Genomic DNA, 25993 nt, shown 5'->3' on the forward strand with positions numbered 1-25993 from the left:
AATTACCACCTGTTGTCCCCTTGTACTTCCTAGGGTTATAGTTAGTTCCTTCTGTCTCACATCACATCACACAGGCTTCAAGCCAGAAAAGCAGTGACACTCTGCCATGCCAATTTCTCTTGTTTACTCACCACCATTTCCCTATCTTAATTCTTAATTCTAATGAATTCCTTTAGGCCTGGAGCTAACTATAGTTTCTGTCCTGGAAAGAGAGTCAGATGTTCCTAGTTCTTTGGTATTCTAATGCTACATTGGAGGATTTGGATGCCACCTTACCTGTCACTTAGGCTTCTTTATGAACAGATTCATGCTAAACTTACAAGGTAATAAAATATGATAAGAAGGCCCAGAAGTTTCTTTGGTATGTGGAATATAAAAACAAACAGTGTTGCATTGTTGTCATTATTATTATTATTTGTGTGTAAAATATTCAAAAGTTCACTTGTGCTAATAAAAATAGTAGCGGTCAGTAAAGTTTCCTCTGAATAACAACACTTTTCAAATAAAATTTAACTGACTTCCAAGCAATGAAAATCAAAGCTTCCTGACTCCCTCCAAAGTCGCTTTAGAATTGTATGTGAAGTGGGACCTTGCAACTGACATCTTTTTCCCTACAAAGCCAGTCCTGTTTGCCACTTGTGATTTACAGGCTGTGTCTGCTACAAGGAGCTGCTGGACACATTAGTGTATGTATGCTTATGAAAGGATGCTGCTGTCTGGCACTAAATGACTTTCCAGAGACCCATCTCATTCAGACCTACAGGAACTGTTCTCCCTGAACATGATCTGTCAACGCATAAGCCATTATTCCACCCGTTCTGAAGGGATGAATCAAAAATACAGTCTTGCATTCTAGTTCCTTCTGCAAATCCTGATGCACCATTAAAAATCTGCTGTTTCATACTTTCTTGATTTCTACTTAGTTAATCCACCTCTAACATTCTGTTGCAATTATAATTCTGCATTTGGGAGTGATAGAAAAGGAATAGTGGTAATTGTGTTGGATTTTGCTGGTATAAATTGCTTATAAATTGCTGTATTTCCTATTTGCAATATGCTCTTTATTTATAGATATTACCAACTATAGTATGTTGAGGTGTTTTTGTCCATTTCAAATACAGGTTTTAATATATTTACCTAAAGGCTTACTTTCTCTTCCTTATATAATATTGAAAGTCACCAACCACTAATCTGTCTTTCCCTCCACATTTTATTATATGCTTCAGTTGCAGGCATTAATTAATGCAAATCATAACTCCGTAGTATATGGATTAATAAACCTAATACTCTTTTGTTTGAATTCATGTGAAAACTATCTTGCTTAAATATAAGACAAAGAGAATAAAATCATCTGTATAGTTTTGAGTTTCAGAAAAGATCATTTTTTTATCAAGGAATTCCTTGAATTATTTAGAAAACATTTCACAGAAAGCAGCACTTGCAAAATTCAAACAAAAGAAATATAAATGTAATAATATTAAATATACATACATATATTTTTCATCTAAAATCTTTCATTCCACTCATTTTCAAGAAAAATGTGAAATGGTGCACGTTAGCCTGAAAAGACTGTAAGGTATATGTCCATATACATAAACCATGAAAAAAAAGTAAAATTAGTAAAAAGAAGAATATTGCATTTGATATGAGCAATGAGTACAAGTGTGGACAAATGAAATCTTTACTTCATGAAATATAATGAGTAGCTATTTTAATATGAAGGTCACTGCGCTAAAAGTGACTAAATGGAAATCCAACAGCTATTTAAACTGGCTGGCATCATTCTCCAGAATCCCTTGTCAGAGGAGATACTTAGGAATGGATTTTGGTTTTATTGTAATACATCTATGGTCATTAATAGAATTTTCAGTTAAGGGCTCAAACCTCAGGCTTTCGACTAGTGTGCGCGCATGTGTGTGTATGTGTGTGTGTGTGTGTGTGTGTGTGTGTAATTATAAGGGTTTTGTGAAATACTTGCTTTAACTTCCAAAATTCTGTATAAAAACTTATCCCACTGGATTACTATATATATAGATTTCTTTGTATAATACTTTACATTAGACAAAAATTTTAAGATTTAAAGTGATGTAAAATAGGTAAAGTCACTTCCTCAACTTTTCATAATATCTATTTTTTTTCCTTAATGGGCTCAGCTATACAATCAATAACTGAGATATAATTTGCAACACTGAATTCCAAGGGAAATATTGTCTACATATCAACAGTTGTTTGCAAAAATAATTTATCCCTTAAATTAACCCACATTAGGACAAATTTACAAATGCTCCTGGGCTCTCAGTGCTTTGAAGTATGACAGAACACTTAAAAGAGAACCCTGATTATAAAATATAACAAGAACGTTTGCAAATTTTAACGAGCTTGCTGTTTCCATGCCAACTTCTCCCAAATCTGGAAATCATTAAAATCATTTTCTCACAATTTATTTCTTTCCATTGTGTTATATCCATTCCCTTTTCACAGGCAATACATTCAGTACCAGATGAGTAGTATATTCATTAGGGCTAAAGAGAAAGGCAAGGGTTAAGTAAACAAGAACATCAAATTAATATCCAGGCCTAAATGCTTTAGCAGAGCCAGAGAATCTGTTTAATCATTCAAGTCAACAAAGGTTAAGATAATAAAATAAACTTCTAAATGCTTTCCTTTTCTGGAACTTAATCTGTCTTGCTGAAGATGTTTTTAAGATGCTATCAGTTTTGCATAGCCCCAGCTGTTATGAAAATTTACTTCAATACACTGGGAAGAGAAAAGAATTTTATGAAAATAGTTAAGCAGAGCTCCTGGGTGGCTTATTGAAACTGTGAGAGCTCAGGATCATTTAAAACCAGCTGTTGGCTGATGATATTGAGACCAATAACCACTAAATCTTTTAGCTATCAGGCCTCTGTGCTATTTGGCAAGGTGATGGTAGCCAACTGATTAGAAGCTTAATTTATAGTCAAAAGATAACTTCATGATGCTTGTTCATTTTATTGCCTAAGTTGGACTAACAAATTTACCACAATTTCATAACAACATAATACCTTAATTTAAAAAGACAGTATTAAACATTAAAATAGCTTTGCTTATGTTTAAGGCTATGTTTTTAAGTCACTAAGATAGAGAAAAGAAATCTGAGTCATTAACATCAAAGCCCAGGGCTGTGGTTCATGATGAGGGCAGAGGCCCTAATGAACTGGGCAACAAGCCCTCTTTAATAATGAAGGAGAGAGGGGTAGTAGTAGGGTGTGCAGACGACAATGGGAAAATCCTGGAGAGCCCTGAGTCTTTTACACTTGACATTCAGGTTCGGCTACTGATCAAGAAATATAACTCAATCTCTTTTGCAAAGAGAAGCTCAGAATAAAACCAGAATCAACAAAATACCTTGTAGAACATGTAAGCACAGCATTATGAATTGAGGAACACAGACTTCATTCATTTGGTTATCCTGAAGAAAAAAGGCACTAAGAGCAAATACACAGGGATCTTGCTATTATACAATTTTCAAATTGGTGCCCTTGAGCTGAGAAGTGAAATTGTATCACAGCAAGCTTACTGGGTATCCTGACGTGCCCTGGACAAGGGTCAGCACTGCCCTGCCTCCCTATGCTCCATGAGGAGAGATTCTAGGCTGTTGCTAAGTGGCATTCGTCCATTACTTTGGTTTTGGGAAGGTTGGTAGTGCATGAATTGTAAAGACTGTGACTGTCATGCTTGCAAAGGAAAAAGATGTACCTGTTTATATTTGTGCTCCCCGACATTTTCAAGCTGATTCACAAAGGCATGGACTCTTAAAGTTGAAGAGAGTCCCAGCAACCGTTTGGAAGCAGCTTGGTATTGTGGAAAGAGGGCAGAACTCGACATTTGTGTTTGAGTCCCAGCACCGTCTTTTGGTAGATGTGTGTGAAAGAACTAGATCAAGTCACTTAATCTGTGTGAGCTCAATCTTCATCAGAAAAAAAAAAAAAAGGTCATATTAAAATTTGTGCTATTAAATCACTTTTGAGTTATTTTTGAGGATACATGGAAAATGTAGTTTGTGAGTACTGAGGCTTAAATCCTGGCTCTGCCACTGGCTGGCTCTGTTTGCTTAGATGAAATATTTAAACTTTCTGAATCTTGGTTTCCTCATCTATTAAATGGAAATAATAAAAGTAACTATTTTATAGAGTTGTTGAAATAATACATATCTTCACAGAGTGGTTGGCATATTTTAAGAAATCAATAAAAATTATTTATCATTATTATTGATGTTATAAATTAAGCCATGAATATTTTGGTAAACTCTATTGTTTCACATTGAGATTGATGACTATACCAACTACTTTATTGATAGGGAAGCAGCGTGACCCAGTGGGAGGAGCACAAACCAGAGGCTGAGAGAGCTGGGTTTGAATCCCATTCCTACCACTTAACAAATCATGTGAACTGGGCAATTTACTTTAGCCCAGATTCTTCATGTGAAACTTGAGGAGAATAATCAACTATGATCTGTTGAGGGCTTATTATAGATTTTTCATACATTATTTTATTTAATCCTTCTCATAACCATGGAGACAGTGGCAGTTAGAATTGATCCTTATCCAGCCTGACTCCAGCCCATGTGGATATAATCATCTCACTCTATTGTGTTCACTTTTCCTATATTTTCTTCCCTGATAATCTACTTTGCTGAACTGTAGTAAGGCTTAGAGATGATGTGTGTATCTTGCCTAGAAAGGTGTTCTGCAAGCTGTACGACTCTAAGTAATGAGAAACTGTAATTATTTCATGAGGTATCATTTCTCAGTTCAACTTTCGTTCAGTCTAGGAATCCCCCTACAACTCCCTTATGGCGGGTCTTCAAGCTCGGCTTGAATATAGAGTAAAGGCTTAGCCTCAAAACTCTGTAATACAAACCTATGAGGATGAAATGAAGAAAACTGAGCATGGGCATGGTAGCTGACAGCACAGAAAAAGCACCCTCCTAACCATATAGCCGAAAGGCCTAACTGCTGTGGTGCAATGTTTGACTGTAAAAATGAATTGAAGATTAAGAGCAAATCTGTAATGACGTCTCCCCAAGAATCAAGGAGGGAAGTGCAATTCTAATGTCAGGATGCATCCATCTGTGGAAATCTAACCCTCAGTGTCTTGTAGAAGAAAACCAAATGATATCGATGGTTATTGTATTATACCTAAAATTGCAGGCTTGAAATTAGTTCAATGTATCCTGACATAAAGCTCATGCCAAAAAAGTTAGCTGTTCCTTCTGCATTAAATCATATACCATCAACAGCATTCAAAGGTAGTCAGCTTTCCTACTATTTACTTTTAACTTCTTGCAATCTGACTTTCCCTCTCACTACTGAACAAAATGCATCCTCTTACAATCCCATGATTCCAGAACACCAAATCCAAAAGTTTTTTTTATAGATCTCATCCCTGTGGCTTTCTTTTAATTAAGAATGTTTTGTGGGCCACCCTCACTTTTTTTTTTTTGAAGTAGTCCTAGGGGACTTCCCTGGTGGCGCAGTGGCTGGGAATCTGCCTGCCAGTGCAGGGGACACAGGTTCAAGCCCTGGTCCGGGAGGATCCCACATGCCGCGGAGCAACTAAGCCCGGGCTCCACAACTACTGAGCCTGCGTGCCACAACTACTGAAGCCCACGCACCTAGAGCCCGTGCTCCACAACAAGAGAAGCCACCAAAATCAGAAGCCCGCACACCGCAAGGAAGAGTAGCCCCCGCTCGCCGCAACTAGAGAAAGCCCGCAGGCAGCAATGAAGACCCAGTGCAGCCAAAATAAATGAATAAATAAATAAAGTAGTTCTGCCTACTGTTCAAACATTGCATGTCCTGGTTTTTCTTTTGAGTGCTCACTCTTTTCTTCCGATGCTCCTTTTCAGCCCACTCCCTCAGGGTGAATATTTCCTTTTCTTTTTTAAAGATTTTTTTAAAAAAACTAATTTATTTATTTTTGGCTGCACTGGGTCTTCGTTGCTGCTCAAAGGCTTTCTCTAGTTGCAGAAGTGGGGGCTACTCTTCCTTGCGGTGCGCGTGCTTCTCATTGGGGTGGATTCTCTTGGTGTGGAGCACACAGGCTCTTGGCGTGCAGGCTTCAGTAGTTGTGCCTCGTGGGCTCGGTAGTTGTGGCTCGTGGGCTCTACAGCGCAGGCTCAGTAGTTGTGGCACACGGGCTTAGTTGCTCCGTGGCATGTGGGATCTTCCCGGACCAGAGCTCGAACCTGTATCCCCTGCATCGGCAGGCGGATTCTCAACCACTGCACCACCAGGGAAGCCCCAGTGTGGATATTTCTAAAGTGGCTCTATGTTCATGCTTTCACCCTCCACTTTGCTCCCTGGGGTCTCAATTCTTGCTCTGGGGGTGTTCAGCTACATAGCTGTTACCTCCAGCTGCAACACCACCTCAGAATTCTAGTCTCATGTTTCCAACTGCTTGCTACATTATTCCAATGGAATAATTCATCAAGATCGCAAATTCAGCATAACTACGATTCAACTTATCATTTATCCTACTGACTCTCTTCTGGCCAACGTTATCAAGGAGTCAAGCCAGAAACCTCACCTCTAGCTTTACCTTCTCTTTCAACTTCAGCCCTTACATCCAATTAGCTATAAGACTTGTATTAAATTTTCACCTCAGTACCTTTTTTTTGTTTGTTTGTTTTGCGGTATGCGGGCCTCTCACTGTTGTGGCCTCTCCCGTTGTGGAGCACAGGCTCCGGACGCGCAGGCTCAGCGGCCATGGCTCACGGGCCTAGCTGCTCCGCGGCATGTGGGATCTTCCTGGACCAGGGCACAAACCCGTGTCCCCTGCATCGGCAGGCTGACTCCCAACCACTGCGCCACCAGGGAAGCCCCCTCAGTACCTTTTAATTTGACTATCTGACTGCTTCTCTTCCTTTGTTAAAAGTTTAACATGATCACAATTTTAGCCATGGTCACAGATTTTGGATGTAAACCCAATGTAGATCAAATTCATCTCTCACCTTCTGCTTCAAGACTTCACTTTTGTCCATTTCTCCTCTACTAGTATCAACCCTGGTTTTCCCTCTTTGCCCAGGTTTTTGCTTGGTGCTTGTGGCAAACCCTATTGATGACATGATGCAAGTTTCCTTTTGAATCCCATTGCAAACATACAGCTTTCTCCAATATTCTGGTGACCCCTTTGGAATTTCGGCTTTGGCTCACCAACTTAGCCCCTCTCCACTGCTGAGCTTCTCATTCTGATATTGAACTTTCTGCTCAGTGTGGCCCTGTACCTCCAATGATACCTGATGTTCCAGACTGAGCCAGACCATCCCCTCTGCTCATCTCTCCACTGAGGACTGGACATTATTCTCATAGTCCAGACTTTTACGACCTCGTCTAGATGACTGACATTGTTTCCTGGTCTACTCGGTCTCCATGCTTTCAGTCTCTTCCAATTTCTTTCCTTACTGGACACTATTACCTTATACATTTTCATAAAGAACATCTGGTGGACTTCCTTGGTAGTCCAGTGGTTAAGACTCTGCACTCCCAATGCAGGGGACACAGGTTCAATCCATGGTCAGGGAACTAAGATCCCACATGCCGCACGGGCGCAGCCAAAAAGAACCAAAAAAAAAAAAAAAAAAACCCAACAGAATCCCAGGCTCCTCCCTTCTCTGGGATTCAGGAAAAGAAAAACAAAAAATTGGTAATTACACTAAATAGTCTAGTGGTAATATACAGCAAATGATATACTCAAAACTCTTCAGTGGTTCCTTATTGCCCACCACACTAGACATTCAAAATGCTCCATGATGTAATTTCAAGAAAAAAATTTCAGCCTTATATGATACAATCTTTCCATATTTAACCTATTCCCTTGGCAAATGGAATATTATTTTTCCTCAAATGAATCCTGTCATTTCCTGCTTGTATAATATTGTATGAACTATTTCTTCTTCCTGGAATATTTAATGTCTTGCTCTTCATGTAAGCTTTTAAAGATTACCCACGTATCCAGTCCTAGCTCAAGTGTCACCTTTTCTGCAGTTATTTTTCAAAATGGAAGAATGTTCAATTATCTAGCGTCTCTTAGTATGGCTATTTAAGGCACATAACATAAAACCACATAGTTTACTTATTCAGGCACCCATGAGATTAACAGCTGCTTGAGGGCAGTAATGATGAGATAATATTTTATTCTAACATTGAACAAATATTCATTAAGTCCTTACTGTTCTGGTGACGGAGGTATGAACAAGACAGATAGAAGTCCTTGCTCTCATGGAGTTTTTGTTTTAAGGAGAGGCATGTTTTACAGATAAGAAGCAACTAAATAAATAAACAAAATAGGATAATCTCAGATTTCGATTGGGTAGTTAGGGAAGTTCTCCCCAAAGAGGTATTTGAGAGAAAATTCTCAATGATCAGAAGAACCCAATCACAAGACCAGAAAAGAGCAAATAGAAAGTCATCAAGTCGGGAGTGTGTTGTGTTTAAAGAACACGTGGATGACAGAGTGGCTGGAGCACAGTGGGTAGAGGGGAAGACTAGTTCGAGATGAGGTTATAGAGGTAAGCAAGGGCCAGATCTTGGAGGCCAAGCAAAGTGATTTGGATTTCAGTTTAAAACAGGGAGAAACATAATCTAATTTACAGCATAAAACGGTCTCTGGTTGCTGTTTAGGCAATGGATTGTACACGGTAAGAGTGGAAGCAAGATTAATTGGAAGACTACTGCCGTGATCAAGAACATGAGATGAGAATAGGTTGAATTTGCTGATAGTAGAGGAGAGAGGCAAGTGGACCCATTTATAGTCTCTATAGCATTAAGTAGGGTACCTTGAACATGGTAGACGCTCAATATGTGTTGATAAATATATGCCCAAGTGTTTCAAGATAGTTTCACCTTCTTAATTTGCATTTTATCTTCAAATTTTTCCTGCTTTGATTCACATAATATGGCTTAATATATTCCTGTCTGGCACCTGGTGAGCCAACAACAAAACAAAAAAGAAACGAAAAGAAAAGGACCTCGCATTCAAGAAAACAGCATAGATCCCAGTGGAAGGTCAGTTAACAAAGAACTAAAGTGATGTAAGTTCATATTGTTAAGTTAATTATGGAAAGAAATAAATTACTTGGAAAAAATGGTAAAACATGGATTTCAAAAATCTATGATAGGATGAAAATGGAAATGGTATTCAAATACAAAGATCTACATTTTAAAAAAGAGAGCCTCTGTCAGCATCAGCTGGAACAGTGTGCCCAAAGAGGATGTGGGTAAAATTAATTTTCATGAAAATTGAAGACTTTTCCAGTTCTAACTAACTTGATTTTTCTGGAAATGTAAAATCTTCATTTTGCCATCTTGATATGTGAATTTCCTAACAGGTAGCTGACACTACTTATATTAAAATTCTAAGATTACGGAATGTGACCTGCCTTGTTTCTAAATTAGGAATCTGAGGAAAGGCAGGCAATTCGGTAAGTTCTCATGCTCACATTCATGTGTACTTCCTAGGACATTTAAATTTTTATCCACAAAGATTCACCCTACATTGTGAATTCAATCCAAATTCCTTCAATACAAAGCAAAATCCAAATGAAAATGGGATCAATTTTTACCACTTTCCAGCTAAAATGCTAAGTGGCCCCTGAATCGTGTGAAACTTGGCCCCAGTCAGTGTGAAAACTGGCTGCAATCTGTATGAAAGGCAGTCTGGGTTGTCAAAGTAGTTCATGAACTTTGGCCACGCTTGCAAGGAACCCGGTCCAAGTCTTAGTTTGTAATGCAACATGAAACAAGGTGAATTTCACATGGTTTTGGGTTTCCTCCTGAAAATTTGGCCTAGCTTTATAATCAATCATCACTTTTTGAAACGATGAAAGCCAACACACCTTTTTGAAACTGAGGGCTGTGTGCACACTGATGACAGCTAAGCTGTGAACCACCCTTTCACTTCCTTTGCCAAAAGAAGATTTCTCAGAATAGAAACAGTTTCCCTCTTACCTGGAAAGGGCAAGTTGAGTGATTTTGATATTGCATGTAGAAAGAAATAATACACAATACGTGGAGACATGCCATGTGAAATAGTCACCACATACGGAGCAAGTGACTACATCCTAATCATTTAGGGTTAGGAGAAGTTTATTCCCTTCACATCCAGGACAGATACCAGGATGTTTAATCTCCTTGACCATTAAGATAAACTTTGAACTGGTCATCAGACAGAATAACTGCCATGGTGACTATGCTGAGACATAATCATTATCTCTATATGAAGAAATGGCAGAAGAATAGGAAGGAAAGTCAGTCATGGCATAATTTTCATCTAGTTTAATAAACAGGAGGGACAAGACTACAAACTTTTCAAGTTTGCATTGACTACATCTTTTGCAATAAAACCTCTACTGCGGTGAAAACGAATTCAATAATTAACTTCACAGACTGCATTTTACAAAAAACCTACACAGTGTCTGTTTTCAACCTGAAAGTTTTAAATGTGCTTTTCCACTGTAAGAAATGACTCTCTTCAACCAAGTGCTCGCTTTTGTGCACAGTGACACGAGAAAATTGAGAGGTATGCCTGCGCGGAGCCACTACATCATTGGAACAGCATGTCTGAACGTTTGGGTAATAAGGCACAGATGTGAAGCAGAAGACTTGGCACTACCAAGGTAACAACAAAGCATTCACCATTGTCTTATAATGGTTAAAGGAGCCACATTTGAGAAGAATAAAAGAATGCCCCCTCCTCCCTGGAATGTTAAGTTATATTACACCTTTTATCTGCTTAAAAATCTATAAAGAATAAGAAATTCAAATAAGTATTATTCAAACTCATGATGAACAAAAATAGAAAATGCATTAATATTTTCATCTCTAATACAACATATTTATGCAATAGCACATAAAGTTTAACTGCAGAAAAAGGCCAAATTCAATAGGAATCCACATGGCCTCTATATTACAAAACAACGTATACAAATCTGAGGGACCCAATAGTCAATGGAAGGGTGGTGGTTGCTGACTTTCAGTAGTGATTCTGGCCCTTAATCAGTAGGAATCATTATTGTAGAGTGTCCTATTTACAGGTATCAAGTTAAGATAATGCAACAAGGTACAAACATTAGTTACAATTAAGGCTATTTCAGTTATAAGTGGTATGGTATTTTTGTCAGCCATTACTAAACCACATGACACCAAGGCAGTTATGAAGCCAGGGCTACTTTAATTCAATGAGTTTGGAGCTGAAAACTATTAATAATTTTCTGCCCAGGATTGGAGGAGTATAACTTACCCGAGGTCCCTGATCGCCCTGTTCTCCCTGTAGAGTAGGAAAATGAGAAGATAGTTTTAGAACAAAGTCTGTAGATGCTCATTAAAAAGATCTAAATGTAACATAGTATAAGTCACGCCAGTATGGATTTCCACTAAGTTAATTTGTTCCTGCTATACATTTTCTTACCTTATCACCTTTTGGACCAGGACGGCCCTGAAATAAAGAGAAAAAAAAAACATATTTTAAATAAATTTCAAAATATATTGTAGCTTAAATAGATAGGCTAGGGTTAGTCACAAGATTCATGCAAAGGGCACAGAGCTGTACCTGTCAGTGAGGTTTCTCAAGGAGGTTTAGGTTCTAAACTACACTTGTAATATGGTTAGAATGTGAAAATGGTATTATATACATACACAGGAAAGTATACATACCATAAGTATATAATATGCTGAGTAAATTTTCACAAACTAAACACACCTGCTGAAAGTAGAACCCAGCTAAAGGAACCCAGAAGCCCCTGTTGTGATGTTCCTTGTTAACTGCTTGCCACCAACAGTAATCACTATTCTGACCTCTGGTAGAATAGATTAGTTTACCTGCTTTTGTACTTTATATAAATGTACTTATATAAATAGAATCATCCATTATGCGTTTAGCCTCTTTTCTTAGTGTGTGTGAAATTCATGCAAAATTTTGTGTGTAGTTGTAGATTGTTTGTTTTTACTGATTTATAATATTCCACTGTGTGAATAAACAATTATTTATTTATTTATCCTACTGTTAATGTCCATTTGCTTCCAGGAGTTTTTGGGTCTTGGTTATTACAAACAGTGCTGCAATAAACATCCTAGTATATGTCTTTCGGTGAAAAATTGAATACATTTCTGTTGGGTGTATATCTAGGAGTAGAATTGTTACATTCTAGACAATACATACATTTGGATTATTAGTTAGTAGATATTGCCAAATAGTTTTTCAGTGTGGTTAACAATTATACTTCCATCAGCAATGTATGAGAATTTTCAGTTCCTCTATATCATCACCAATACTTGGTATTTTCCATCTTTTTCATTTTAGACATTCCGGTGGGAGGTGTAGTAGTTTCACACAGTGTTTTAATTTGTACTTCTCCAGTAATTAAGTTGAACTCCTTTTAATAAATGTATTGGCCGTTTTGCATCCTAGCCCATAAAGTGTCTGTTCACATCATTTTCTATTGAGTTCTCCTATTACTTGCTAGACTTCTTTACGTATTATACATTGTATTGACAGATAGATAGACAGACAGATAGGAGTTCTTTACACACTCTGAATTTGAGTCTTTTGTCAGAAAAGGATATATTTATTGCAAACATATTCTCCCACGCTACATATTGTGTTTACATTCTCTTAAAGATGTTTTTGATGAATAGAAGTTCTTAAACTCAATTTAACATTTTTTCTCTTTATGATTATCTCTTTTATTGTTCCACTTAAGAAATCTTTGCCTCCTTCAAGGTCATAAAGAGGTTCTTCCATGTTTGTTCTAAAAGCTAAAAGCTTTATTATTTTATCTTTCATATCTAGATCTGAATTCTTGGAGAACTGATTTTGTGAATGACGTGAGGTTAAAGTCAAGATGCTTTCTTTCCCCGTGTGGATATCAAATTAACCCAATACCATTTATTGAAAATGCCTCTTTTCCCCATCACAGTACAGTGTTACCTTTGTCATAAATCAGATGACCATATATATGTGGGTCTTTTAGGAAATTTCTATTTTGTTGGACAGCTGTCTATTCTTAAGCCACACTGAGATTTTCTTCACTTTTGAATAAAAATACTAGCAGGAAACATGAATTCTAGAGGCATCAGTATTTTTTTTTCCTAGCTCTTAAAGATGAAGTCATGTCTCAGGGCTCAGCCCACCTGCGGAAGTGGAGCATTTCAGAGTTACCTTCAATCTCTCACCTTCCTTTTTAGCAGGGTTGGGAGACAAGGACAAGTCTAGACAGGAGTAAAGCCAAGGTCCTAACAAAGTACCCCTTCTGAGGTCCCAGTGGGGACTGCTATCTCACTTCAGGTGGGAATGTAAGAATGCTCCACCTACCAAAATACCTGCTGCTAAACACCAGTTGCAGAGGAGCTGTACCAAATTCCCATTCTCAGTTGCAGCAATTTTAACAGCTGTGAGGTTATCATGACATTAACAATAACAGGAACATCATGTCTTATATTTTGTATATTTTACCATCAACAAAGAACTTTGACCTGTTACTGCATTTAATCTTCTCCCAACCTAATGAGCAAAGTTTTATGATATTTCTTTCACAGATGCCAGAAATAAAACTCAAAGATTATCAAGGTTACGCCTCTTGTAAGTGAGTTAGCCAGGACTTTAAGCTAGTCTGTGTGACTTTAACTGCAGTGGATCGTGATGCTAAGTGTTAGGGCACAGCTCTAGAACTAGATTCTCAGGAAGACTGACGGCCATGTATCTGGTGCCTGCTTTCAACAGGTGCCCTCTTGAATGTCTCCCAATTGCCTTTTTCTTTTTTTTTCTTTCTTTCTTTTCTTTTTTTTTCTTTTGGCCGAGCCACACAGCTTGCAGGATCTTATTTCCCCAACCAGGGATCAAACATGCCCCCTGCTGTGGAAGCACGGAGTTCTAACCACTGGACCGCCAGGGAATTTCCCCAATTGACTTTTTCATAGTGTCATGGACAGTGGCCTCAACATCTCAAGCTCAAAATGCAGGAGAGAGGAATTGTAGAGCATCTGGGAGAGGGAGAGGGGGCCAAGATAATGGAATCAACTAAACAAATCCTTTTCTTTCTTAACCCCCCAAATAATTTCGCCACTAAAAAGGGGAGCTATTTTAAGAACATTTTTCTTGATGTTTTCAGCGAATCAAGTAGTGAGTCATGAGTACAGGCTGTCTGTGTACCTCTGTAAAATTAAGTTTAAGAGACTTATTGATCACTCTTGACATGCACAAAATGCTCACTAATGCTCTACAAGTAGGATTTTATTTTTGGTGGGGCAGAGTCAACCCAAAGAAAAGAATGAGAGGACACCTACCATCAAGTTAAGAAATGCAGTGGAGATTCTGGTCTTGATTTAATTAAGTAGCATCTTTAACTCTAATTAGATCTTTATATACATTTGGTGGATGCCTATAAAGAGTTTGGCAATGTTCTAAGCACTGGCAGAGGATATGGTGTGACATGCTGATTTAGAAAAGCTAAACAGGCTGTTCTAGAAAAGCTAAATAGCCTGTTGCCAAAGTCAAACACTTCTCCTATACTGGTGTTAAGAAAAGTGACCCCTAGAAAATCCAGCTACTGTAAGGTCACTTACAATTACTGTGGACTTGTCCCCAGCCCCTCTCCCCTACACCCATCAAAAGCTTCTCCTCTTTAAAGTTTAGTTTGCTTTTGCTTGTGAGATTTCAGAGGCCAAGGCTCTCATTGTACCAGTCCCCCAAAGGGACTTTGTTAGGTGATATGGCATGTTTGAGGTCAAAACTTTTGTGAAATTATTTTACAGTGGGGAACAGAGATGAGTCTTTTCCCCAAAGTCGAATTACTAATGCTAAAGCCACATGTGTCCTCTAGAGCTCTTTAGACAGCTTGCCGTAAGCAAGGATGCTTAATTCATGAACACATGAAAATTTGCATTTACAATTGAGTAATGAATACTGCTGCTTCAAAAGGGGGTATTTTTGAGTAGACAGAATGGCGTCCTGGCACCTGCCAGCTCAATGCAGAACCGAAGCAGAGGTCAACCTCCATCCACAGCTGTGGCGGCTGCTTTGGACACTCCAGGCCCCACTTGTGCTCTCGGGTTTAATGGCAGGTGTTTTCTTCTTCTCTGAGTAAAATCCCACTCTTATTTCTAGGCTGGACCCTTTCACTGCAAACATGGGTTAAATATGTAGAAAAATGTGAGCTACCTTACTAAGCACAGATAGTATCTCAAAATTTTGGAGCCATGATTCTTTTTAAAGTCAAAACATTACAATCGAAAGAAAGGTTTCTTTGATTATTAACTTTTAAAATTAAAGCTGGGGCATGATTTAAGTTATTTTTCTTTTGTCTTTAGAGTAAAGCCAAACAAAACTCTCTGGTATTAACTACAGGATAGGTAGCAATACAAATTAATGAATTATCTGAATCAGAGAGTATTTTACACTGGCATTCTGCTGCTTCCAACTACACCAAGTTAACGATCTAATATTCAGTGGACATATATGTTGTCCAGGTATCAGTATCAGTGGCTGGTTGTTAACTATTTGAAGGTAAAAGCCTGTTGCTAAAACAAGGTTGAGGTCAATGGGAAGGAAATACGGTAAAATTACTGGTCACAATTAAGTGAACAGTGAGCCACAGCCTCATATGAGGCTTCTTTTCGGACTCCTGTCCTTCTGGTCTGGTCTGGTATGTTGGAGTCAGATCTTTTATAATGTCCACTTTAATAAATAAATAAGAAGACTTGAAATGATCTTTCTAATTAGTTTTACATAATTAGCTCTAATTACATAAATTTCAAAGGTGCTAACAACATCTTTATTATTAGTGCTGTTAGTAGTTGGAGAGCTTCTTTTAGAGAGTTGTTAAAGTGTTATCAATTTACGACCAAAGCAGTTATAAATTTCAGTGGCAAACTTCAAATTAGCTCCTATTCAAATGACTTCAAATACAGAACTTAGTAGCAACCTACTTGTGTCAAGACTTTAATGTGGGCCTATAATGATTTTAGTCTCCTGAATTCTATTTCTATCCAAACAACTAAGGTTTTAGCTCTTTTTCCATGCACTATTATCTATTTCAATTAAACGATAAAAACCAAATTAAAAGCACAGGAATAAGAGGAACAATAAATGAGATTCAGGAAAATATTGGATTTCAATCTACATAAAAGTAATTGAAATATAGCTGGAAAAGACAGATATAGTCATAGGGGTTGGATGGCCCAGTAAAGGACTTTTACTCACTAGAACTGTAAATTTTGTCTACTTTGAACTGGCAACAGCTAAAAAGGGAATGATTTTTACAAGACGGCAATCATGAAAACAAAATTAAATTCCGCTAAAGGCAGAAAAATGGAAAGGGAGTAAACCCTGGAAATTCCTGACAGCCAGAGCTGCTGAAATATGAATGAAGTTACGGTTTCTATCCCAGAGAAGTGTAGGTCATTTGTATTTTTGAAATATAACAATTCTTGTTCTGATGAATCTTTGTATTCCTGTAGAATTATGAGGAAATGCAAGTTTCATATTCTAAGCATTTATGGCCAACGATCAGCCAGACAATGTGCTCTGAGTCTGGACATGTAAATATAATTATAACTAGTGGAATAAATGCTGTGTTGTAGGAGTACAGAGAGGAATGAAGGTAGGAGAGGAGGAATTAAAAAGATAACATTGGAACTGGCTCTTGAAAGTTGGCCGGGATAAGGGGAACTGGGGAGGAGTGAGGCTGTTCAGGCAGAAGGGATGAACGTGCAGACGTGTGAGAGGACATCCTGCCATCGGATGAGGAGTTCAGAGCGGTAAGAACATATGTGGTGTGGAGAGTGGAGATGGGGAATAGCAGGAAAGAGATTTGGGAAGACCGGCTAACAATACCCAGGTCCCTGGGCTGGATTCTGTCATCCATTTTACAAGGGGGTGCCGAGATCAAGTGTGCCTTACGGAACTCAGAGAGCATGGAATGCTATTCTTCTTAGGAAGTTGTTGCCTTGGTCCAAGGGAGAGATGGCAAAGATCTGAATTAAGATCACGACAATCAGGACACAGGAAAAGTTCTAGATTTACGAGAAATTTCTGAGGCAGAACCAACAGCAAAGTTAACTGATTGGACGTGGGGGCCATCGACAGATCATCAACATGGTTGAAGAAGTTCTGTTCACTTGAAGTTCACAATTTAGTGCATTTGAAGAAAAGTGCTGGCCTAAGCTGATTCAATCCTGATAAACACAGCAGCTCCAGAGCCAAGTGAACCATATAAAGTGTGAAATCTAGTTTTAGGGATGTTTTTCAAATCCAAGCAGAGTATTAGCAGATTTGGCTGACCTAATCAGAAATAGCTGAGAGAGAGAGAGAATTCTCTGTCATCACTATTGGGTAAAAGGAGCACGGGTGATAATATAATATGGCGGCCATACTGTGCTACCACCATGCAGAAGCCATCCTTCTCCTAATGTTAATTTATGAACAAAGTACATTCCTTTCCTCTACTTTTTAAACTGTAAACTTAACATGGAATTACTATATTTTAAAAGCCATAATTTCCTTAATCTTTTAAGGATAAAGAAGACAGGGTCTGCTGCATGGCCGTTCTCTAGAAGCACAGCACAACCTCGGTAGCCACTGCATGTCTGATGTCTGTGTGCTCAGGCACCCTTGCAAACATTACTTTATCAATATTCACAGTCTCCCAGGGAGGAAGGAAACACAAAGTATCCAATGTTCCCTTGAACGGTAGGATAGATGCCTCAGTTCTACTGATGGCAAGATACGTCCCTGACTGTATCATTAACTTGGCCCATTGTGCCAATGAGATAGATACTCAAATCATATAGGCACGAAGAACCTGAATTTGGTACCTTGGTCCTTAGCATGTATCTGAAACTGCACAAAATCATACTGCAAATAGTATTAGCAATGGAAAAATCTACTACTTGGTGGAAAAATAGGGACCCTAGCTATTTACATGTGGATAAATCTACCTTGCTTCTGAATAAATTGCAGTTAGCATAGGTTCACCTCTGACTAAAATGTGAACATGTGTTCTTCCAAGTGTATATGCCTCAACCTTGAACTCATATATATCGTTTTCCGCTTTATTGGCATAATATATTTTTAGGGACATTTCTTTCTCAAGTCACCAATTTTTTTGTTTGTTTGTTTCACAGACTTCCAACTTTGCAAATAACTTCAGCTAGTAATGTGTAAATTCAAAGCTTTTTATGGAAAACCTAACATGTACGAGTTATGTATAGGAACATGTACGAGTTCCTATACATAAGTATAGATCAGTGTGTGTGTGTGTGTGTGTGTGTGTGTGTGTGTGTGCTTCCATATAATTTCTTTTCAAATGCTACAGAAAAGAGTAAAAAATAAAAAGGAATGTATAATTTGGGGGAATTATTTTAAAATAAAATATATAAATTATCTTGGTGATTAAGAGCTCAAGGTTTAGAATCAAACAGATCCAGACTGAAATCCTGGTTGTGATCACCTGTGCGATCTTTAGCAGATTAATTAATCTCTTTGAGCCTCAGTTTCTTCATCTGAAAAATGGGGAAAACAATGCTTACTCTTTGCTTAAATGAAACACTGTCCACAAAGCAACTTGTAGAATGCCTGATCTACTAATGGTAATGATTTTGAAGCACACACTCAATATTTTAAATATTTTAACCATGCTAAACATAAAATTAAATTTCTTTTTCAGATACTTGACCTGAGGATGAAGAAAGTAAACATATTGATTTCCTAAAATCAAAAGGCAATGCGGTGAGAAAGGTATTAGGTGGAAGGTTGAAAACATTTCAAGAATATGTGGGTTTAATATAGTTTACTTCAATGTACAGGAAATATTACCAAATGAAACAAAACAAAACAAAAACACTTAATTGTTGTTTTAACCATACTACTTTAATGACTAAACAAGACTAAACTTTAGGCCCTGGAACTACCTAGTCGCCCCTAGCATACAGTAGATAATCAATTCTCGCTGAAGTAGATAATCAATTCTCGCTGAATCAAAACACCCAGAAAGACAAGAATGCAGTAAAACTCTCCTGTGTTCAAAGCAGCAACATATAAAAGAAATATACAAGAACCAGATTCAATGTTGCTGCAGAAGAACCTTGTTCATTATAGTGTCAAACTCTGCTAAGCCAGGGAAGGGAATTACAGCTATAAACAGATTTATAGCTTCAGACTTTACACCTTTTGTGAAGGTGTAAATCATTGAAGATTAAAAGAAACCAAGCAGAAAAGGGGGTCGGTATAAACAGAAATTTAAAATATCAAAACCACCCCCACTTATTGAGAAGCTACTTTTTACAGCTCTTATTTTCTGGGCATTTTCTGTAGTAAGATGGTAACTATATGTTCTTTTGTGATGTCAGCTTGAGCCTTGAACGAGGGACTATACGTACCCAAGATCAGTCTTAAATCATAAGCAGCTGCCATAAGGAAACAATTAGTGAGGTCTAGCACTAAAAGAAAATTTAGAAAAACCAAACATTAAAAAAGGACTCTTGAAAGTTAGGCTGATGTAGCTCAATGGACTTAGGGGCTTATAAAACAGCAGGAATCAGGGAAGCTCACTCTGGCTTTCTTTTCTAACACAATACAAATCAAAGACAGCCAAATTACTGCTTCTGCCAATCATAACCAAGAGGTCCCTTCTTTCTAGAATCATTCCTTACATCTAAATATTTTAAAAGATTGCTAAAACTTTTTATTTGTTTAACTTTGCTTTTTTTTTAAAACTTATTTTTAAGAGGTCAAATAAAATGAACTCCATGGTGAAAGACTTGGAATCCTAAACATTCCTTTTGTGGAAAGAAAGTATCAACTTGCTCTCTAAATGCCCATAGTAGCCCCCATGATTTTACAGCTAATGGTGTAAACTATCCTATAATACTCTTAGTGTCCTCAATATAATTCAAAGGTATTCAGAGGTAACATCCATCTTTAAACCTGGAGTTTAATTTACAATCATTTATTTCTTCATGTTGCCTACTATACTGTCCCCAAATAATTTTTCCCAGACTATTTAAGAAAGCCTGGTTTGAAGGTCACTTTTATTCTTGACTTCACTTGTAGTATCTCATAGAGCAATATTGATTTTGTGCAGGGCAACTGAATACAATCCAGGGATGAGGGTAGGATGTCCCCTTTGAGTCTAACGAGATACACAGGGATGGAAAAAACAACTGTCAGATGAGTCTGGGAGATCCTGAATCTCAGGGTTCCTCTGTGGTTCCTGAGCTGCCTATGTAAATTAGAAGCTCAATCTCCCTTATTCTCAGCTGATGGCTAAACAGAGCAAAAGCTTTAATGTAAGCTTCTACAACTACCACACTCTCCATCTCCAGATTTTCTTGTAGCTTCACCTCCTCTCTCCTGGGAGTGAAGGGACTATCACACCTATTCTCCCCACCCTCGCCCTGCTCTTCATTGCTGTTCTCACTTGTCTCTTCAACAAGTTCTCTTGGCTTAATTTCCAAAATATACAAATAGCTCATACAACTCAACAGTAAAAAAAAAAAAACCAATCAAAAAATGGGCAGAAGAAGACCTAAACAAACATTTCCCCAAAGAAGAAATACAAATGGCCAAGAGGCACATGAAAAGCTGCTCAACATCACTAATTATTAGAGAAATGCAGATCAAAACTACAATGAGGTATCACCTCACACTGGTCAGAACGGCCATCATTAAAAATTCTGCAAATAACAAATGCTGGAGAGGATGTAGAGAAAAGGGAATCCTCCTACACTGTTGGTGGGAATGTAAGTTGGTACAGTCATTATGGAAAACAGTACGGAGGTTCCTCAGAAAACTAAAAATAGAACTACCATAATGATCCAGCAATCCTACTCCTAGGCAAAAATCCAGACAAAACTCTAATCCAAAAAGATACAAGCACCCCTATGGTCATAGAAGCACTACTCACAATAGTCAAGACATGGAAACAACTTAAATGTCCATCGACAGGTGAATGGACAAAGAAGACATGGTACATATATACAATGGAATACTATTCAGCCATAAAAAAGAACAAAATAATGCCATTTGCAGCAACATGGTTGCAACTGGAGATTATCATACTAAGTGAAGTAAGTCAGAAGGAGAAAGACAAATACCATATGATATCACTTATATGTGGAATCTAAAATATGATACAAATGAACCTGTCTATGAAACAGAAACAGACTTACGGACATAGAGAACAGACTTGTGGTTGCCAGCGGGGAGGGGTTTGGGGGACGGATGGAGTGAGAGTTTGGGGTTAGCAGATGTCAGCTATTATATATCGAATGCATAAACAACAAGGCCCTACTGTATAGCCCAGAGAACTATATTCAGTATCTTATGATAAACCATAATGGAAAAGAAAAAATATATATATAAAAGAATTGTATATATATGTATAACTGAATCGCTTTGCTGTACAGCAGAAATTAATACAACATTGTAAATAAAGTATACTTCAATAAAGAGTAATAAAATAAAACAAAATAAAATAAACCCCATTACGGTTCCCTTGGATTCTTCTCCTTGGTCTCCAAACATGTTCATTACCCCTCTCCTAAAGTCAAAGGAAAGAAAAGTTGCCTTTGCCCTCCATTTCCCATTCTAAGGTCGTGACTTCTTCTTACCATCTCCATTGAACTTCCCTAAGTAATAGACTGGTCACAGAAAGAAAGGAAATTGAACTTGAGGGAAGAGAAAGTAAGTAGCAGAGTAGAAGGCATATTTTTACATTCTAGCTTTGGGAAAAATAAAGTAACATGAGTTGAAATACATATTCATCTTGAGGGCATTTCTTTCCATTAAGAAGAAGAAAGCTAAGCTATGGGAAGGGAAACTGCTGAGCCAGTCACTGGGGCCCTGGAAGGGAGTCACCCTGGGCTAAACTAAAACTAAATAAACCACAGCTTTGAGGAGGGAGGGTTGACAAAGCCCATAAATGTCAAGATTGTCCAGATTTGTTTCTAAACCTTTTGTCTTTTCACTTTACTCCCTTCATCAGCTATCAAATATACTATTTGGCTTTACCTATTACCTGAATTATGTCCTAAATTCTTTCCCAAGCTGCAATCCTGCATTCTCAACTGCTCACCAGATGTCTAAGCCAAGAGAGGCCATCATCAGCTCAAACTCAACATTTTCCAACCAAACTTCTCAGTTTCTACTGCAAGCCAATCATGACACTTCCCTATTTTTGTTTAACACACTGCTACTCCTGCAAGCCTAAAAGCTCAGTGTTACATTTGACTCAGTAAATAGGATCTATTGACAAGTCCTATATTCATTCTCCCCAAAATCCCTTGAGTACAGCTTTCCATGTTTGTTGCTAGTTCCCTTGTGCCTGAAAAACAAGAATAATCTATAAGCATCTTTGGTCTTCCTTTACTCTACTTCCTCTTACATTCTTTTGGCAGGCTATGTTTTCTAAAGTGCATTTCTAAATATATCATTCCTCAGCTCAAAAATCATCAATGGCTCATTTGTAATCGACTCTGAGAAAGTTGATATAGGCAATGAGCCTCCATGGATACAAAAGCTATTAGGTGACAGGTTTTGGGAAAGCAGGCCAATACCACTGACCTGCCAATCAACCAAATATTTTACGCCTCTTGGTATGATGAAATAAGAAGCATATTACACCTTTATAAGAGACTCTTTCTGAACATTGAACCAGAACCTAATCAAACCTCTAAATAGAACTTGTAAAAGATATTTACAAGAAAAACAGAAGATAAGAGAATAAGTTCAAAAGCACCATAAGGAAGTCAGACCAATCCAGAATGTGGGTCATTCTATAAATAGGATGAATGCCCTGAAAAAATTGATGACATGAAAACATAAAAAGAGGAGGAAGATGACTATAGAATAAAAGAGACTGAAGAGTTATAGCAATTAAATTCCAAGTGTGGGCTTTACATCTTGATTCAAACCATCTATAGAGACATTTTTGAGATAATTGGGGAAATTTGAATATGGACTGGGAATGATGATATTTAAAGAGTTATTATTAATTTTACTAGATTCAATAATGAAGTGATGGATATGTTACAGAAAGATCTTATCAGTTAGAGATTCATATTTCAGTATTTGCAGATGCAATGACATGATATCTAGGTTTTGCTTTTAAATACATCATCAAAAAAACAAAGCAAAACAAAATAAACGAGAGGAAGGGATTCATGAAACAAGATTAGTCTTGGATAATTCTTGAAGCTGGTTGAGGGGTCTAGGGCAGTTTATGACACTATTTTCTCTTCCTTTTAAATAAGCTTGAGAATTCCCCAAAGAAGTAGTTATATAATTAAAAATTTAGTTTAGATCACCCTTCTGATCCCTACCAAATAAAGTGTTAGCTTCTGTTTGTGTCCAAAGTCCTCTATTGTCTCATTTTATTTTATTTATTTATGTTTTATTTTTTTAAAAAATCTTTATTGGAGTATAATTGCTTTACAATGGCGTGTTAGTCTCTGCTTTATAACAAAGTGAATCAGCTATACATATACATACATCCCCATATCTCCTCCCTCTTGTGTCTCCCTCCCACCCTCCCTATCCCACCCCTCTAGGTGGTCACAAAGCACCAAGCTGATCTCCCTGTGCTATGCAGATGCTTCCCACTAGCTATCCATTTTACATTTGGTAGTGTATATATGTCCATGCCACTGTCTCACTTCGTCCCAGCTTACCCTTCCCCCTCCCCGTGTCCTCAAGTCCATTCTCTACGTCTGCATCTTTATTCCAAAGTCCTCTATTATCTGCTTCTAACTTTCCTTTTCTGCTTTATCCCCCATGCCACCTCTCCCTCCATTCCCTTAAGGATCCTCTCCGCTAGTCAGCCTTGAACACCAGCTGTTGTCAGAATGCCCTTCACTCTCCTCACTTTCTGTACCTTTGCTTATGCCATTCTTTCTTCTGAATAAACATCATCAGTTATCATTTTGCTTAGAATAACAATAGCACAACTTTCTTGAAACTTCTTACCTGGCAACCTGAGCTATGGAGCTACTTGGAAAAAAAACACAGCAGGAATCTGAGTTTCTGAAACAAACATTAGTCCTTGCAGTAAAAGTCTCATCTTTGCCTCCTCTACAATCCCACTATCATTATTGCCAGCCATTGATGGCTCATCTCAGTGACCTCTGTTCCCTGAGCTTTACCTGACCCTCTTTTGGATATGTTCCTTCCCTAGTTTTGAACTCCTAAAGCACTTGTAACTCTTTTATAAAACTTAGCTCGTGCTCACTAGGTATAAGACGTATGCTTCATGCTAAACTACCAGGGCCCTTGAGGGCAGGAAGAGATCAATATGTAAGAGAGGGAAATGTAGCAAATGCTAACTTTGGAGGCTTTTTTTTTTTTTTTTTTTTTTTTTTGCGGTACGCGGGCCTCTCACCGCCGTGGCCTTTCCCGTCCCGGAGCACAGGCTCCGGACGCGCACCCAGCGGCCATGGCTCACGGGCCCCGCCGCTCCACGGCACGTGGGATCCTCCCAGACCGGGGCACGAACCCGCGTCCCCTGCATCGGCAGGCAGACTCCCAACCACTGCGCCACCAGGGAAGCCCGGAGGCTTCAATATATACAAACATAGGACCTTTGGCAGGTCACTTAACCTCTCTGAGCCTCAGTTTCTGCATCTGTAAGATGGAACAAACAATAGCTCATATGGGAGTAGTAGGAAGTAATTAAAAGAACATATGGTCTTCTGTAAATAGTATTTCCCTTCCCCTCCTCTCTTACTAATTCAAATGTGTAGTTTTGTACCTTATACATGGTAAGTATCCAATAAATATATTAGCAGGTTTCTTGCAACAGAGGTTTCTAACAGGACATCAGGGCCAAAAGTAATATTCTCTGAATAGCCTGTTGACAATCAGAAAGTCACAGATAACTGTATGTCCAACACGCTTCCAATGAATGCTTATGAGGATATGTTTGACTGCAGCTAGAAATTGTGCCTTTCAAGGTCACTACCATTTCTCATTTGTGGACTCATGACTAGTTCCAGAAGAGTTAACAGCAAAAGGAATAAACAACTTTGCACAGTCTCTTGAAGACGAAATGAACTCTGTTCAATGAAAGATTTTTTTTTTTCTCACATCTCAAACATGGGCAGATAGTTTTGGCTGTCTTCTCCCTCCTGCCTGTGACTCCAAGCTTTTAGAAAGAGTATATATTTTCTCTCTCCCCACATTTTCAATACTGAGTCACTTCAGCCATTGTTTAAACTAAGTTTAAATGAGGTCTATCCAAAAGAAAGAAGATAGAATAAAATGTTTCTCGAGCTATCTTTCTACCTATTATCTAATATCATTCTTCCATTGTAATCTCTACACGATCCAAAGAATATATTTTGTATGAAAAATATCATATCAATTGAAATACGACTGGAGATATTTAGAGAGAAAATGACTTTAGCCTATTAAGAATTCTCATAGGATATCAAAATTATCAAAGAAATCCATAAAAACATATGTGAGAAATTACATGTGCATATATAATAAACTTGAGAAAATTTATAAATAAAATTTTTAAAGTTTGAAACACTTCAAACTGAATTACTTTTAATTCACTGAAGAAAATATTTCTTTTTTTAAAACACTTTTGATTGTAGTTAAGTTACAATATTATATTAGTTTCAGGTGTACAACATATCAATTTGATATGTTTATAGATTATAGCTCATTTAAAGTTATTACAAAATAATGGCTATAGAGGAATAAAGGTTTGTAGTTTAAGCCGCCCAGTCTATGGCATTTTGTTGTGGCGTCCTGAGGTAAGACACACATATACTGATGAGTACTGTGCTGACCTATCAAGGGGGACTCTGCGGACCTTCTGAGCTCTCTCCATGTGGCTCTTTGTTCTCTCACCTGCCCCACAAATTCCAGGTGCCTTGACCTCCTCAAGGGTCAGAGACCACTCTGTTTAGGTGCTCCTTGCTGTGCTATAGCTGAGAAATTCTCTCCAGACAGTAGG

At 37.9% G+C, this 25993-nt stretch overlaps 1 protein-coding gene across 2 annotated transcripts in view; it reads right to left on the reverse strand.

Annotated features, from left to right (window-relative positions):
• The window catches only part of COL25A1 (collagen type XXV alpha 1 chain), a 461595-nt gene that overhangs the window by 131997 nt on the left and 303605 nt on the right, over positions 1-25993 (reverse strand). For both annotated transcript variants that reach the window (XM_065877601.1, XM_065877600.1), the window contains exons 6-7: positions 11449-11475; positions 11281-11307 (exon numbers count right to left, since the gene is read on the reverse strand). In XM_065877601.1, coding sequence (XP_065733673.1) covers positions 11281-11307; positions 11449-11475 — 54 coding nt within the window. The remainder of the gene's footprint in view (positions 1-11280; positions 11308-11448; positions 11476-25993) is intronic.

This window comes from Phocoena phocoena, chromosome 5, assembly GCF_963924675.1.
Source record: "Phocoena phocoena chromosome 5, mPhoPho1.1, whole genome shotgun sequence".
NCBI lineage: Eukaryota > Metazoa > Chordata > Mammalia > Artiodactyla > Phocoenidae > Phocoena > Phocoena phocoena.